Source organism: Orcinus orca, chromosome 8, assembly GCF_937001465.1.
Source record: "Orcinus orca chromosome 8, mOrcOrc1.1, whole genome shotgun sequence".
Taxonomy (NCBI): domain Eukaryota; kingdom Metazoa; phylum Chordata; class Mammalia; order Artiodactyla; family Delphinidae; genus Orcinus; species Orcinus orca.
The window spans coordinates 63,598,649-63,615,070 of NC_064566.1; the positions used below are offsets into that span (position 1 = coordinate 63,598,649).

The window sequence follows — 16,422 nt, forward strand, 5'->3', positions numbered from 1 at the left end:
GTTAATAACAGATGAATTCTTTCTCTGTTTCATCATCTGCACTTTCCGACTCTGAGTTGGACCTTGTCTTTGTGCTTTTCTACAATCACTCCCTCTCTCCCTTCCACAGCCCACTCCAGTATTCTACATATAGTAGGTGGTCAGCAAATATTTGTTGGGGAGAGAGGAGAAAAAAGGGGGAAGAGAGACAGCTTAACAATAAGCAACACGGTGGGTAGGTAGGTGAGCAGTCTCAAAACCATCTTGAGACTACAGTATTTTCTGCGGCTACTGCCCAAGCATCTTTCCAGAAAGTCCTGCCCAGGCGAGGCCTCTTGTTGGACCTTTGGTTTCTTTCCTATGCTGGCCACATTTGTCACCAAAGCTCCACAGTTTCCCCGCCTAACAAGCTAAAACCCTCCTGTCCTTCTAACCTCCCTTACTTATTCTCTCCATAGATATTTCAGAAACTCATGCCAGGCCTTGAGGACCCACAGATGGGCACCTTTGGGTGCTCAGAGTCATTGTCAGGGTGCTCGGTCTAGTAGGGATACAGACACGTGAATAGTCTATTACCAACAGCTCAATGAAGGCTCCCAGAATTGATAGCACAGAGGCTAAAGTTTACCTATGGTAAGAAGAAAAGAGAGGCAGGAAGTGGCAAGTAGGAGGGTCAGGGGCATCTTCCCAGGAGACATGACCTAAGATTTCAACGTTAAAGAACAGAAACAGCCTAGTTGAAGAAAGACGGAAGGAGCATTGCAGGCAAAGGGAAACACATGCGGAAAGGCAAGGGAGAGTAAGGAAAATGATGGAACTAGGACAGATTTCTCTCTGTGACTTATCAATCCCATCTCAGTGCTTTATACTCTACATTCACCTCATATCAAGTGAAATGATGCAATCCTTCAGCATCTTGGAAAATTTAGACAGCCAATCATTCAATCTCTTAAAGAGAAAGGCACTGATAATGTGGGCTATCTATGAGATTAAGCACGTTCTTGGGTGAACACCGGATCAGGTACTTATAGGAAATCATGTGGGAGGCTGATGAAAATCAGGCGGTTGATGTGAAATGTAATAAATCTTACTTTTTATTCTCTCTCCCTGGGGGTTTGAGAAGTTGGAATCCTTTGCTGTGAGAACAGATGAATCCGTGGTTTCTCTGCCTAAGGAAAAGGACAGGGTGATTCTGGGAATTTCAGGTGGGACCAAGGTCCATTCTGAAAACTTTCTGGACTAAACCTTTGCAGGTCCAACATTTTCAAAACATTTAGCGAGATGTTCCCAGTCCTACACCCCAGCTGCATGGTGAAGGAAAACTGAGCAGAGGACAACGCCCTTCTCCGAGTGTGGTTTATTTCTGTTCACAGAAACTCTGAAGACAGGAGGCCAAGGCTGACCTCTTTAGTCAAGAGTCTGCTCAACTTTAAAATTATGATTGCATGTGAAAGCTAAAATGGGAAAGAGAAAAAATCAGTTCTCAGGACAGAAATGCTAAAAAACCCTTAGGCCACATTCCAGTCAAGGTCCCAGCCCTGTGTATGGAGCTCCTGGATGGGAGAGCAGCTAAGACCATTGCAGATCAGCTGAGTGTCCAGGGTCCTGGGGTTTATTCTAGAGGTGTCCAGCTTACAGATAAAGAAACTTACAAGAGTGATTATGCTACATAATCCTTAAACAACAGAAGCTCATGGCCAGGTCTCGTTATTGAGTCGCCTGCCAAAACATTTACCCACTCTCAGTGAACTATTTGCAGTAAAAAAAAAAATCACAGGGATAGAGCGTGTTAGTTTCCTAGGGCTACTGAAACAAACTGGGTGGCTTAAGGCACAGGAATTTATTCTCACACAGTTCTGGAGGATAGAAGTCCAAACCCAGGTTTTGGCAAGGTTGGCTCCTACGGAGGCTCTGAGGAAGAATCTTCCATGCCTCTCCTGGCTTCAGGTGCTGGTTGGCAATCCTTGGTATTTCTTGCCCTGTAGCTCTATCACTCTAATCTCTGTCTCTGCCTTCCCATGGCGTTCTCCTGTGTCTGTGTTCAAATTCCCCTCTTGTTATAAGGACACCAGTTATTGGATTAGCCCTACACTCGTCTAGTAGGAGCTCATCTTATGTCCGCAAAGACCCTACTTCCAAATAAATTCACATTCACAGGTAAAGGGGGTTAGGACTTCAGCGTGTCTTTGGGGCAGACATGATTCAACCCACAACTGAGTGTAGAACGAAAACAAAACCCTGGGCTAGGCATGAGAGAACAAGGCTAGCCCACAGGCTACTCACCCACGGAGGTACTCCTGGCAGAAGTTTCAGTTCTCGTCTCGAAAGAAAAGTAGTGCCTGCGCTGCTTACCTGAGAGGTGCTATGAGCAAAAAAATGAAATCGTGTAAATAAAAATATTTTCTATATGGAAAGTGTTTCTACAAGTGCAATGGATTATGAATTCATTCCAGCTTGTGTTGAATTTTCCTTAACGTCATAACTACATAATGAGTAGGTAATGAAATGAGAAACACAGCCGGTCTTACAGGGAAGAGAATTTAAATTACATGCCTCCTTTCAGGTATGGTTTGAGATAAAATACAATAGTGATCTGCAGCGAAGGAGAAGAGCATTGCAGATTCTTGCTCCCTGGGCTTTTCACTCACACTAAAACAGGGTGGTATTCAGGTGAGACCAAGGGGTGGAAAGCAACTGAAAGGCAAACCAAGAGGGCTGATGTTCTCCTCTGGGACACCAGCAGCCGTCTCCAATGGCAGTGACTTCCCTACCCTCTGTCTGTGTGGTCCATACTACTTGCTCCCATGACAGTGTCCTGCTAATGGCCTTGAATTCGCTTTGTCTGATGACTTTTCTGGATACTTATAAATTTAGCTAAAGTCATTTTCCTGGCTGATTGATACAACATACTCCCATGTCTATTACACGAAACAGAATCATTTTGTAACCAGAAAAATAAAAAAACTTTTAATGAAAATCTGAAGTTTAAAAAAAAGCTCTCTTTCCCCTTTTCAAGAGGCCTGAAGCTCTGGCAGCGACAGGGAAACGTGTTTCAGGCTGCCAGATTAAGTCAAAGGGACTGGGAAGGTGTGTAAAAATGGTTACATGTATTGGGAATGCCAAAAAGGGGCGTCATGGGGTGACAGCTTGAGAACTATAGTCACATCCGAAGTATCAAGTGACCACTTGAGTGTTACCGATGACCACAGTAGTGATAAAGTCTGTTGACTTTGCATCTCGGGGGTTTGCTGACCCAAGAGAAATCCCAGGGTGGGGGGAAATAGCACCAGCAAAAAAAAAAAGATGAGGCTCTCCCTCTGCCCTGCAAACCCAATTCTCTATTTCTCACTGCTGGGTAAGCATGATTCCCAGGGGCTTTCAGACACCTGCAGGAATAGGCCAAATCACACACCAGCTACTAAACAAAACTTTATTTTCCTTTGATACAAAAATTAAATAGCAAAGTTTATTTATTTATTTTTGTACAGTGATAAATTAGAAATTTACAGTACAGACATCAATGCAGACATACGTTTGTACATCCTCAAAAGCAGGGTCCATTTCCTCTGACGTTCAGCAACTCGTTCAGGGCATGTAGGAGGGTTTGCCTGGTACCTCTGTGTCGAACATCTAAAAGTCCCTCAGGTAGGCCTCGAGGTGGCCGGCGCTCGGGTGGCACGGGGGCCCGAGAACAGCCACAGAGCACGAGCGTGGCTGCCTCACCAGCAGGCCGAAATTCATCTCTGCATAGATCACACCTGATATTTATTCTGCCTTTCCTACAAAGAGCTCGAGGGGCCTTTGTCCTCCTTCCTTCTAAAGTCTCACAACATCCCTGTGAGGTAGGAAAAAATTCAGGACCACCTAGATGCCCCACGGGGAGACACCTGGAAAGCAGCCTCCCCTCCCCAAACCCTCAGCCATACCAGCCCGAGCCCTCAGCAGGATGGGGGAAGGTGCACACCTGGGAGAGCAGATGGACCCAGCCTCCAGGGGGCAGGGGCTCTCGCCCCCTCCCCGGAAGCCTTCTGGGATGACAGTGGTCATGTACTGAATATTGTAGGCGATCAGGGAGCTACAAAAGCTTGGAGGACATGGCTCATAGGACCCCAAGCAGGCCCTCTACAAGTTGCCTGGGTGAATACTGGAAATTTGCTGATGCAAAGAAGAAGGGAAATAAGGCAAACCAGGAACAGGCAACTGGGTGTACCAAGGAGAAGAGGCCTATTGGGGAGATCCGGCGTTCACTTCCCTCCAGGTAACACCCAGTGGGCCATCACTGCATATGTGCGTGGCAAGAGGCAGCGGCAGACAGCTCAAACCAGGCCGCAGCGAAACAAAATCCATTATTTAAGGCTCTGGTATCTGATCCTTGGTAGGAGCAAAATGCTCTCCTAGGAGTTTCCAAGATCTACAGCCTAGGCCCAGAAGAAAAATGAGAACCCGGGTCCTTTGCCAGACATAATACAAACCCAGACGGGGACTCTGAACCCAAGTATAATAAAGGAACAAAAAGAACCATCAGAGTCCAATGACTCGACATCTCTGGCTGGAATAGCAACTCTCTCCAATCTCCTCCATCATAGAATGAAATGCAGGATGTATAACAGATCGATTCCGGGGGCTCCTTCCAGAGTCTGGGCTCCACAGCCCTCTCCCCTAACTGCCATTGTGGCCACCTCGCCAGAAGCCGAGGCTTGCACCATCCTGGTGAAATCTTAAGTTGACTCTGCCTTCCAGGGCTGAGGCTGTCGAGTTTCTCTTTACACCCTCGGGCCTCGGCTTGGTTCCCAACACTGAATTCCGTGACCAGGGGGCTGAGGGGGGCCAGAGAGGACAGGGCTGGGGGTGCTGGTAACATCACAATTCAGAACCTAGATACAGAAGTTTCCCAGGTTCCAGGTTTGGAGGATGCAGGGGAGGGAGGGCCAGGGGAAAGCAAAGTCAGAGAGCATCTCAGGGAAATAAAAAGTGTCACCGCTTCTCCTGCTGCAGGTCCCTGGGTGAGCTGCCAGACCAGAAGCAGTCTCAGAGATCAGGAGACAGGTCTCCATAGAGGAAAAAGGATATGAATCAACCAAGCAGCGCCATCAGGCGGTCCTGGCCAGTTCCACCCTTCCCATGTTCCTCTGCCCTGAGGTGCGGCCTTTATGAAGGAGGAGAAAGGAGTTTGCCAGAGAGGAGGCTGGACAGAGGTGCCCTTGGCCCCTGTTGAGGCCAAGGGATTTTGTAGGAAGCTATAATTATACCTACTTATCCTAGATTTCCGAGAAAGAAAAAGAACGCTAACCTTTTCCCTAGCAAGATGCTGTCCTCAAATTCACCTGTACGAGTCACCAGAACACCCCAAGCCCTAAACTGCCTGCTCCCGAAGCCATATTAGATGTGGGAGTTCATGTCCTTGTAGCCAATGTTTGTGATCTTCCTAGGAGATTTCCACGGAGACTGTCATGAAACAGAGCTGATGCTTTCTGGCAAAACCCCTGTGAATCGATTTGCAAGGAATCCTGGGAAGGGATAAGTGATGGGTTAAAGGGAGAAAGACCCAGGAGGAGGTTTATGGGATGGTGACCGTGGAACAGATGGCAATTCAGTAGCCCCTGCGACTTCCTGAAACCAATGGCCAAGTTCAGCAGACCCAGGGGCATCCCAGTCCAGGTCGGTTAGAAGAACAGAGCTGATCCTCCCTGACATCCCCTAAGGTGCCTAACACAGGGCTTTACACACAGTTAGCACTCAATAAATGTGCTGATAATTAACCTTTTTTAAAACCAATACCAACTTAACAGGTGATGGATTCGTTTCAAGGTAACTGATATCTAACTCTTGGCCACAAAGCTCCTTTCTTAAAACCGTAAACACTCTCGGTGGTCTGGAATGTGAAAGGAACGGCCTATAAGCCTGTGACACTGCCAAGGCTACTCATCTATTCTGCACCGATGATGACTTCTGATCAAATATATATTTCTCCTGTGAAGGCAAGAGATTTATGGAAGAGACACGTTACAACCCAGAAAGCTCCAAAACTTGGGGGTCCAGGTTCACCCAAGTACTCTTATTGTTACTTATTTGTTACTATTCGTAAATATTGAGCACCCTTTCCATGCCGGGCCCTCTGCTAGGTGCTGCGTCGGTCACACGATCACTGAAACATTACAAAGAGAACTGCATTACAATCCCCTGCCTGGTCCTTCTTTCCTTTCCTGGGCCAGAGTCTCCGCACAACTCCCAAGACACTGGAGCGGAGCGTGAGTAAGGGCAGGCTCTGCCCCTGGGTGCATGCTCCAGGGCCCCGGCCAGCTATGGGAACCATCTGCAAGCAGCACAGGGCGTTCACATTTTACATTTCATAGGCGATGCAGTCTCAGATGGAGTTCAACTGGTCCTTCTGGGGATCATTTCTCATGCTCCTGGAGCCGTGACCCAGAGTCCAGCCAAGGTACTCAGGCTCAGCACACACAGCAGGGGACACCGGTGCCCACTCAGCAACTGTGTCCAAAGCCCCAAGCCTTTGCCTTCCAAAACATGCAACAGACCTTACGTGTATCTTCATCTCAGACAGGTCAAGAACCGCACCACAACAGAGAAAGAAGAAAGGAAAATGTCAAACCAGGGGGCATAAAGCTCAAACCAAAAAAGACATGCTTATTTCCAGAATTTGAACTCCTGTTTGGAAATCTGAGTCCCTGGAAATATTTTTCCACAAAGAAATGTGACAGAAGAGCTTTCCTACCTGTTTTAAAGGGGGGAGGAGCATGAATAAATAAATAGATGAGTCATCGCAAGGTAGTTGCTGAAGCAAAGACAGGTATGAACTTCAAGGACAGCAACCTGTGACATCGTCAATAATTTGTCCCAGAGATCTGGTGATTAGAAGGCCTGAGGCGGGTCAGGGGAAAGGCCAGTTACAATTGTAAAAGAATCGCAGCTTTTGAGAGTCTGCTAGGGGGTACCCCCTTGCAAGGAACATAAAGCATAAATTTTAAAAGCTCTGGATACCTCTGCAAAAGGCAATTAAGACCTGTGCCGTTAGAGTTTGCAGTTCACTTCATACGGTCTACACTTTATTCCCTACGAACCAATCAAGCTCCTGGCATTCTGGAGATTCATTAAGCACCATATAAATACTCCAGGCCACACTGCCTCCAAGGAAATCTTACCCGGAGCCCTTGCCAATTACTAGGAAATAATTATGCACCAAGTAGTTGGATTAGCTGTCCTTAGCTCCCTTTACAAAATTGAAAAAGTCTCCATTGTGGTAAGCAGACCAGACTCTGATAACATTCTTATGCTAAAGGAAAAAAAAAAAAAAAAAGGCACTATCATTCTGAGAATGCAAGCTGACCATAGCTTTAAAGTCAGCTGAGTAACTGTTATGTCATGGTCCAAGAATGTGCTTTTAATTGTAATTGACACACACAAGTTACATAGCTAATCTGTGTGAATGCAAAGTTGCCAAGAAACGTAACATTTTAGCTCTTCCAGACTGGCGTCTGCATAGATGCAATCACACAAGTAAAATATATTAAGTCCCCATTGCTCAATGCAGTCGGTCTCTGGGGTGGGTAAGGTAAGTCGACTTGGTAAATATCATTTTCCTCTGAATTAAGTGATTGTCGAGAAAGTGAATCACCCTTCCTTTCCCCCTCATTAGGCATGCTGCAGTGCAAACATTCCTATAAAAAATACCTGTTTTTGAGTCATTAACGTAAAATGGAGAAAACAGCAGCAGTCTGGGACAGAGCTGTTGAAATTTAAGAGGAAGAGAGAGAAGAAAAACCCACTGGATACCTCATGTGTGTTTGTACAGTACTTTTGTTTGTTCAAACAATTCTGTTTTATGACAAAGGCACTGAAAGATTCTGACACCACCTCTTGGGAGAGCAGTCCACAAAGTTCTAAACAGCAGACAGTACACCACAGAAAATGTTTATGTTAGACCAGCCAAACTCTAACTCTTGTAACACTTCTCTGAACCCAGCGTTTCCAGTGTTTATAGATTGCTTTGCTATCTGAAAGACCCAGTTAGTATTTAAAATTTTTAAAGGGTTAAAAAAGTTAATCTTTCTCCCTGCAAGTTGCCTACTCACAGCTCAAATCCCACCCTGCAGGGAAAAGCAGCATCACCCTGGACCTCCTGGAATCTAGGCAGGACCTCCACGCTCCAAGCTGCGACCTGCTAAAGTGATCAATGTTTTGATTTTTCACAGCTTTGAAAGCCTCTAACTGGCTTTTCCATTTTGGATCATTCCAAAGTCCGCAGCAAAAATCATTAGTTTTTTGATGCTGGGGGGAGACGGGGGAGAGTGGTGGAGGGTTATGGGGGTCACTTAAGTGTTGCTAGCTTGTTCAAACTGAGATTCACTGCATGAAGCTTTTAGTAGCATTTGCACCGCAATGCTGGCATGCCCCCTTCAAAATCTGGAAAGCATGGAGGCTGGCTAGCCTTATACCACAGTTTCATTGCCTCTCCCAGGCTTCACCCAACCATTCCCTCTTTTTTCTCTCTTTACCTTCCCAGAATTCACCAATCTGTTGGAACACTTCTGCCACGTGTGAAGAGTTTTGGCAGACCAAATCCACATGCCTGAAGTGATGCCTACCAACAAAGACATAAAAATTTTCAACATCTCAACCGCCATATTGGAGTCATCTGCGGAATACCGGAACAGCGCCCAGTTGGAGATTTCATAGAAATAACAGGCAATCACACAGGTTGCAGGCACCGTGTACAGGACTGAGAAGACCCCAATCTTGACCATCAGCCTCTCCAACTTGTCTGTCTTTGTCCCATCCTTTTGAAGATTCGACCGAATTTTGAACAAGGCCACCAAGCCTGCAGCAATGAACAAAGTTCCAATCACCAAGTAAGTGAAGAGAGGAGCCACCACAAAGCCCGTGAGGGCATCAAGGTTTTGGTTCCCCACGTAGCACAGGCCAGTCAGTTCATCTGCATCCACCAGTCTCATAATCAAGATGACAATGGTTTTCACTGCAGGGATAGCCCAGGCTGCAATGTGGAAATAAGAGCTGTGCATTTCAATGGCTTCATGACCCCATTTGAGTCCCGCTGCCAAAAACCAAGTGAGTGTCAGAATAACCCACCAGATGGAACTGGCCATTCCAAAAAAGTACATCAGCAAGAAAATGATTGCACATCCTGTGTTCTTAAGTCCTTCTTGGATGAGAACAGGTTCTGCTGCCTCTTCAAAATCGCAGGATATCCTTTCCCGGCCTACAGTCAGCCTGACAATATAAGCAATGCTATAAATATTATAGCACATACTGAGAAATATGATGGGGCGCTCCGGGTAGGAAAACCTGGCAGAATCGATCAGGAAGGTCAGCACAGTGAAGGCGGTAGAGATGAAGCACAGGCTGGCCCACACGGCCATCCAGATATCGGTGAACTCCTTGGCCGAGCGGCTGTATAAGCCAGCATCATAGCCACACTTGAGAACGCAGTTCAGGCTCCTCTTCACCCAGATGTACTGATCAGAGTTGGTTCCCACGGAATGGCACTCTTCCCCAGGCTGGATGGGGGTTTTGTGAGGTAAGGGCACCTCCTCATCACCTGGCCCTTCCATGCACATGTGGTTGTGGTCATTCTGTGGTGGGAATTTGCTGCAGTTCAGGCTATCTGGCCAGGCAAATCCAAATTCCTTCAGGACAGGCTCGCAACGTCTCTTGACCGAAAGACACATCCCGCCGCAGGGGCCGATGGGGATATTGACCTTCTCTGTGCACATGGGCACATACACGGAACAAAGGAAGAACTGGAAAAGTCATGAAATGAGCAAAGAAAACAATGACTTGGAAGTTTGACCAAAGGCTTGCACAAAACTGACTTGAATGCTTCTGGGCAAAGTACGCATCTACTTTTAAATCAGTCTACAGGGTGTCTGTTGACTCTGACCTCAAACAAATGTACCTAATAATCCATCACTTGCACACTTTTTTTCTTTTGGGTCTAGCAATCCTTTCCAGGAGAACACAGATAAATAAATATATAAAAGGGACACGAAGAATTACATAATCCCTTTTTGCACAACACTTGGGGAAATAAACCTTAAAAAGCTGACTTTGAGTCTCCCTCCCCTTTCAGCTACTATTTGAAAGAGCTGGACAGACTAACCAAATGACTCAGTCCTTTGGGTGATGGGGTGATTTATTTTTACCCCCATTTCTTTATCACCGTACAAATAAATGTAAAAAAAAAAAGTAGATACGGCTTTTCTCACGTTAATATTCTCTCCTTTCTCTCTTTTATCCCCTAAAATTATTTTTTAACCAGTCTCATATTGAAAGAGAAAATGTCCTCACTGAGATACTGTTAAATCCAAGGATGGGATGCAGGTTGAAGCCTCTGGATACCAGGGGTTTGTTTGGCCAGGTTTCCTCAAAGAATAATAATGAAGCACAATAGGAAAATATAAATGTTCAGTCCCTGAAACTGCAACACCAGCAGGGGAGAGTCCAGTTGCTGTCCTCAATTCCTCCAGCATTGATAAACAGTCTGCTTGGCTCCTTACAGATGTTGTCTATGAAGTCTAGAGTTACAAGTAACTATTTTCCAGCATGTAAAGGGATCCAGTCCTGTCCTTCAAAACAGCTTGGCTGCCTCCCCAGGATACATGTAATTAAAAATATATATCCCTGCAAAAGCTGTTTCGCCAGCAAAATTGTCACTGATGTCAGGATATGTGCTGTTTCCAAACTGAGAGCTAGAGAATCATTTTCTTAAGTTTTTATAACCTAGTTCTAAAGTCCTGAAACTTCCAAAGAGACATTTTACCAGCAACAGGTCTAATCCCAACCATCTTTCTGAAACCACAATCCAACTTTTCAAATGACCTATGTAAAAACATGCACCTAGTAAGTCAGCTACCTGCCTGTTTCTTATCTCTCAAAAGTTACAACCAGAACCACAGATTTCTAAAGCTTTTAGCCTGGATAACTATCCTCTATTTCCCCCAACTTCTCTCTTTTCTAAATTTCTAAAAATCACTCGTAGCCTCACCAGTCAAAACACAACCAGTGTTAACATTTTTTAAAATTTCCTTTAGGTTCTTTTTTTTTTTTTTTTTTTTTTTTATAATGAACTGGTTGGGGCTTCCCTGGTGGCGCAGTGGTTGAGAGTCCGCCTGCCAATGCAGGGGATGCAGGTTCGTGCCCTGGTCCGGGAGGATCCCACATGCCGCGGTGCGGCTGGGCCCGTGAGCCATGGCCGCTGAGCCTGCGCCTCCGGAGCCTGTGCTCCGCAACGGGAGAGGCCACAACAGTGAGAGACCCGCCTACCGCAAAAAAAAAATAAATAAAAAATAAATAAATGAACTGGTTGTTGTTATAAGATTATAATCACCCTGTATATGCAAATTCTTCACTTTTTATGGTAGGATGAACATTTTCTATATTATTACATAAGCTTTAATATTCTTAATGACTGCAAAAACAAACAAAAAAACCCCACAAAACTTCCAATACACAAACTACCTTCTGGAGCTTGACCATACTAACGCCTTTTTCCCAAGTGATAGCTTCTCCCCCGCCTAGTACTAAACCTGCCCTTAACCCTGAGGCTAAGAAGGAACTCAAGCCATCGCAGCCATTCCTTACTTCGTGACCTCTAAAATCATGCAGGACGACGCGAGGGGCCATTCTGCAGAAACGGGGCAGGGGTGTTTCATTTAATAACACACCCAAAAAATACGGGGGGAGGAAGGAGGTCGGTGAGGGAGGAGAAGTTCCCGTCTCCTTATCTCTCCTTCCAAGTCTTAGCTGCAGCTGGCTGCCCTGCCTGGGACTCGCCCACCGAGCAGCGGCGGCCAGAATCCTTGGCAAAGATAACTCTCAGCTCCACTGGGGTTAGGGGCTTGGCCAGACACGGGTGGGCAGGGGAGAAAAACGGAAGGGCGGGGTGTAAGAGTGGGTCCTTTCGCAGGCCAGATGACTTACACAATGTTTTGGCTTCCAGTCCCTGAGAAGGGACAGAAAAGTGGGGGTGGGAATGGAAATCACTTCTCCAGGATAGTTAATACCCTTCAGACTTAGGAAGGGGGCAGGGGGCTCGACTTGGCAAGGGCTCCACAGAGTTAGTTTGGGGCGTCCCTGCCCAAGGGGTCCCGCCCGGGGTAGGTGCGCCCACCTGCAGCTGGCTGGAGCAGCCGTACTGGATGAGCGGCGTGAAAGTTGTCAGCTGCAGCTCGGCGTCCGTCTGCAGCTCGTGCCCCACCAGGTTGGGCATCTTGGTCACGTTGTAGCCCAGGTTCTGGCACATAGAGATGCGGATGGGGTCGCAGCGCCGCTCCTCCTCGTCCCCGAAGCCCCGCGCCGGCCTCAGGAGCAGGAGCAAGAGCAGCAGCAGCCGCAGGCTGAGACCGACGCCCCCGGGGGCCCCCAGGACGCGCGGCCCTGCGCCCCGCCAGGCCATGGCCAGAGCCGGGGGGCAGAGGCGGCGGTGGCGAGGGCTGCTCCAGCAGACACCCCCAGTTTGCACGGGGGAGCCGGCTGCCCGCGCTGCTCCCAGCTCCGGGAAAGGAAGTGTGATAAGGCGCCAAGGGCGACGAGGGGGCAGCGGCCGGGCTCTCCCGCAGCTGCGCGCGACTGTGTGGGGTATTAGACGCCCCCGGCCGGGGCCGAAGGACAGACTGCGAGGGTCATGGCTACAGGCGGCGAGCCTCCAACCCGGCGCCGGCCGCGGCCGCTCAGCGTCTCCGCGAAGCCCGCCAGCACGCAGCGCCGCACCGCTCTCACCACCCGAACCCTCCGAGGCGCTGGAGTTTTGCTGGGCGGTGGCGGGACGGGACGGACAGCGCGCCTCTCCAATGGCCGGGCGCCGTGGCCAGCGAGGGGCGGGGCCGCTCTGCCCTGGGCAGGGTCAGGCTCCCGCCCGCCCGCCCCCCTCCTCCGCCCCTCCCTCCCGTCCCGCAGCGCTCCGCCCCGCTTCCCGGCTCTCACTTTCCTCCCACCCGGTTCGCGGCGCTCGGGGGCCAGGCGGGGATGGAGCCGAGACGCTCCAGCCGGGCCAGCCTCCCCCTTCTCTCCCAGGTGAGAAGCGCTCCCAGAGGAGTCGGCTCCCTTTTCCTTTTTTACTTCCAGCTGTCACCTCAGCCCGTGGCCACTTCCCCATCAAGCAGAGAAACGTATACAAAGAACATGGGATTTGGCTTTACAAAGATTGTGCCTTTAAATCCGGCTGTGTGACCTTGAGCAAATTGCTCAGCCTCTAGGCGTCAGTTTCCTCATCCGTAAAGAGACTTGGGAGGATTAGAGATAACGCGTAAAATGCTTAGCACCGTGCCTGGTACAGCGTGAGCTCGCAGCTATTTTCACTCCGAGCTTGCTTGGGTTGGAGCCCGCCCCCCCTCTCCCCGCCCCCAGCCTCGGCCTGACCTGCACCCGGGAGCTGTCTGTCTCCAGCCGCGAATGGGGGAGGCGCCCCGGAGCAGCAGACCAGCCAACGGTCTCGCGCTCCGATTTCCTCACCGTATGAAATGAAATTCCACAGGGGGATTCGAAAGGAAATGAGACCGGGACGCTCCGTGCTTCTCGGCCCGCCGCCCTTCCTGTCTCGGGGACACGGTTTCTAAATAAGGTTGGGAGGGTGAGAGGGCAGGAGGGGAGAAGCTTGACCTGTGCATGGGGGGGCTGAGAAGGCGCACAACCGCCGGGGCTCCCCTTCCCCAGCCTCCCGGGCATCCCTCCCCTGCAGCCTGCATCTCTTTCTGACTTATTCTGCTTCTGCGGGAGTCCTGGGGCTCATGCCAGCCGTGTTTCGATCCAACTTTTCCCTCTCGCTACCAGCCCTTCTCCCCACCCGCCCCTCCTTGGACGGAGCTTTGTGCTAGCCCACACTCTCCACTTTCCAGTCGGGCCAGGGAAACCCTCAGCAGGTGGATTCCTAAGCCATTTACTCGTTGCAGGACTGTGGTCAAGCCAGTGTGCCTCTCGGAGCCTCAGACTGGCCATCTGTAAAATAAGGAAGTTCGTATCTCCCCCACACGGTTGTTCTGAGTTAAATGAGATAATGCGTGTAAATCGTTGAGCGCACTGACACATCCTAAGCGCCGAATAACTTGGTTATTGTTCTTGTTGTGGGACATCTTCTGCAGCCCAGGTCTGAGGATCTGGGTTAAGAGCTTTCTACCCTCTTCCTGAGGTATTTTGGCCCAAAACTTACACCACTGTTTTCCAGGGACTTGATGGCAGGGACCAAGTTTGAATGTGTGTTTATAACCTCACATTTCAGCTAAGTCTGGCATATGGCAGAGGCTGGACGCAAGTTGGAAGGGCCTCTGTACCACTCATGTGGTGCTCATTCATCTTTGCAGAGTAATGCATGAGACCATTGGCCTACAGAGATGAATAAATGATTAGATGAATGAATCAAATGAATAGATGATTCTCACCCTGTAGGAACTCACAGGAGGAGACAAAGAATAAAAAGACAACTGTAACTCGATGTGTAAGTGCACACAGAGAGAGTTGTGGGTAAATTGAAGGTAGAGGTAGCTGAGTTTGGAGGGCTGCCCAAAGGGGGATGGTCAGCACAATTCTGAGCTACTGGACAAAGCAGAGCTATGTGCGATTGGCACTTCTCCTACGGCACTTGCGGGGAGGGGAGGGGAGCTTGCTTTGTGCTAAAGATATGTGTACATGGTTTATTAAACAATGGAGTCCATGAGGTAAAGAAGCAGGAGTTGTCCCTCGCACAGGGCCTGGCACACAGAGGGAACCCACTGGTGTTAGGTGAAGGAATACTATTAAGTCAATAGCAAATAACTCATATAGAACATTTACTTTGTGCCAGATACTGTTTTAAACACTGTACATGCATTATGTCATTTATTTCACACAACAGCCTGAGAAGACTGATGTTCCGAGAGGTTAAGCACTTTGCCTAAGAACACAGAGTAAGTGACAGAGAAGGACTCAGATGCATATCTGCCTGGCCCAGAGGTCTGTGTGCATGGCACTGCTCTTACAGAGGAAGCTGCTTGACACTTGGCCTAATCCGTAGTTAAAGATGACACTTTTGTGATCTGGACCTCTCATTCCTAGAGCCCGGGCATCCCTGCCTCAGCCTGCTTGAAGCGACTGTCTCCTTTGAGAACACTTGAGAAAGCCCCTTGCCCGTCAGAAGCTTTTCCTGTCAACAGCTTTTCTTTCCCGGCATGGAACTCATCGCAGGTATTTTCCAAAAAAGAAAGCCAGGGGAATCACATTTCAGTCTGAATGTGGGAAGAAAACAAAGACCACGACTTAGAACTAAGTCTGAATGGCCTGGAGCGCCTCAGCCTCCCTCTCACAGAGTGGTTTACACAGTCGACAATCTGCGCCTGGTGACAGGCATGGCATGTTTGTCTTTGTTGCAGAAAACACTTCCCCAAGGGAGTTCCAGGCAGAAGGCTATCCACCCTGTGACACGCAGAGCGTTTAGGAGAGGAGTAGAAGGTAGGGACTTGGGAATAGATCTTCTGTTAACCTAAAGGACAGGCCGTGGGTCCCTAGTGGCTCTGGCCTGAGTGCCTGGGCAGCTTCTTAGTCCACTCCCTGAGTAATAAGGATGCAACCACTTTGGAGCGGCAACAAACATGACTTCAGCGGGCTATTGGGCAGTTGGAGGGCTCTCCATTTGCATCTAATGAGAGGCTGGGTTCTAATTAACTCCTGTGATGTGTTAATTTTTCAACCTGACATTTTCTGCTCTCATAGATTCTTGTAATGGTTCCTAAATTAAAGGCTGCATTTGAAGACTAACGTTTAGGTTAAAATCCACCACCTAGGGGGGTTGGGGGGGCCTATAAACATCCTTTCCCTCCTAAGGGAAACCTCTCATTTGCAGTTCTTTGCTAACCCAATTAAGTGCTGAAGTAGTCACCCTAGAGCCTGCTTTTTATTTCCTGCGAAACAACCCAACTAATCCATATTCAGTAGCTTCCAAGAAAAGTCTTATTCCAACCACTCATGAAGAAACCAGCTTCTTTGAATCTGAACAGAACATTTAAAACTCACAAAGAGCTGTCTTGATAGAAAATGCAAGAAAGTGGTTCATTATTATCCTGTTTGGTTTTTGAGGGGATAATTCACTGCGACTAAAACCTCGTAAGGATTGGGAATTTACTGTGGGACAACAGAAGCATAGGGAGAAGCCATGCCCCATCCCATGGGTTTATGGACAGTCTAGGTGCTGCATCTTACCCTGCACCCGAACTAGTTATAAAACAAGAACATGTGTACTGAATAAAGCAGAAGGGAACACTAATCTTGCTCAAAGTTGAGGAATCAGAGGCCCCAAGTGGTTAAGTAATGGCAGAGGCAAATCCCCTTCTTATAATGGTTGCACCATTAGCTAGCAGAGAAGAATCAAGTCACCGTAGAACTCTTGGGTATCAAGGAATCAAAGCCCTGTTGTTCCTCTTTCCAAGCGTAAAATGGTACAGA

At 48.3% G+C, this 16,422-nt stretch overlaps 1 protein-coding gene across 1 annotated transcript; it reads right to left on the minus strand.

The window, feature by feature from the left end:
- Window positions 1-3,395: 3,395 nt before the first annotated feature.
- FZD4 (frizzled class receptor 4) lies at window positions 3,396-12,761 on the minus strand. The gene is made up of 2 exons (XM_004271872.3): window positions 12,125-12,761; window positions 3,396-9,755 (listed from the first exon to the last, which is right to left on the minus strand). The coding sequence occupies exons 1-2, from the start codon at window positions 12,407-12,409 to the stop codon at window positions 8,427-8,429; spliced, it is 1,614 nt and encodes a 537-aa protein (XP_004271920.1). The 5' UTR covers window positions 12,410-12,761; the 3' UTR covers window positions 3,396-8,426.
- Window positions 12,762-16,422: the final 3,661 nt, after the last annotated feature.

Coding starts and splice junctions, on each gene's coding strand:
- FZD4 (XM_004271872.3), bottom strand. CDS start 12,409: ATGGCCTGGCGGGGCGCAGGGCCGCGCGTCCTGGGGGCCCCCGGGGGC. Junction 9,756..12,124: donor GCTGCTCCAGCCAGCTGCAG/GTGGGCGCACCT, acceptor TGACTTTTCCAG/TTCTTCCTTTGTTCCGTGTA.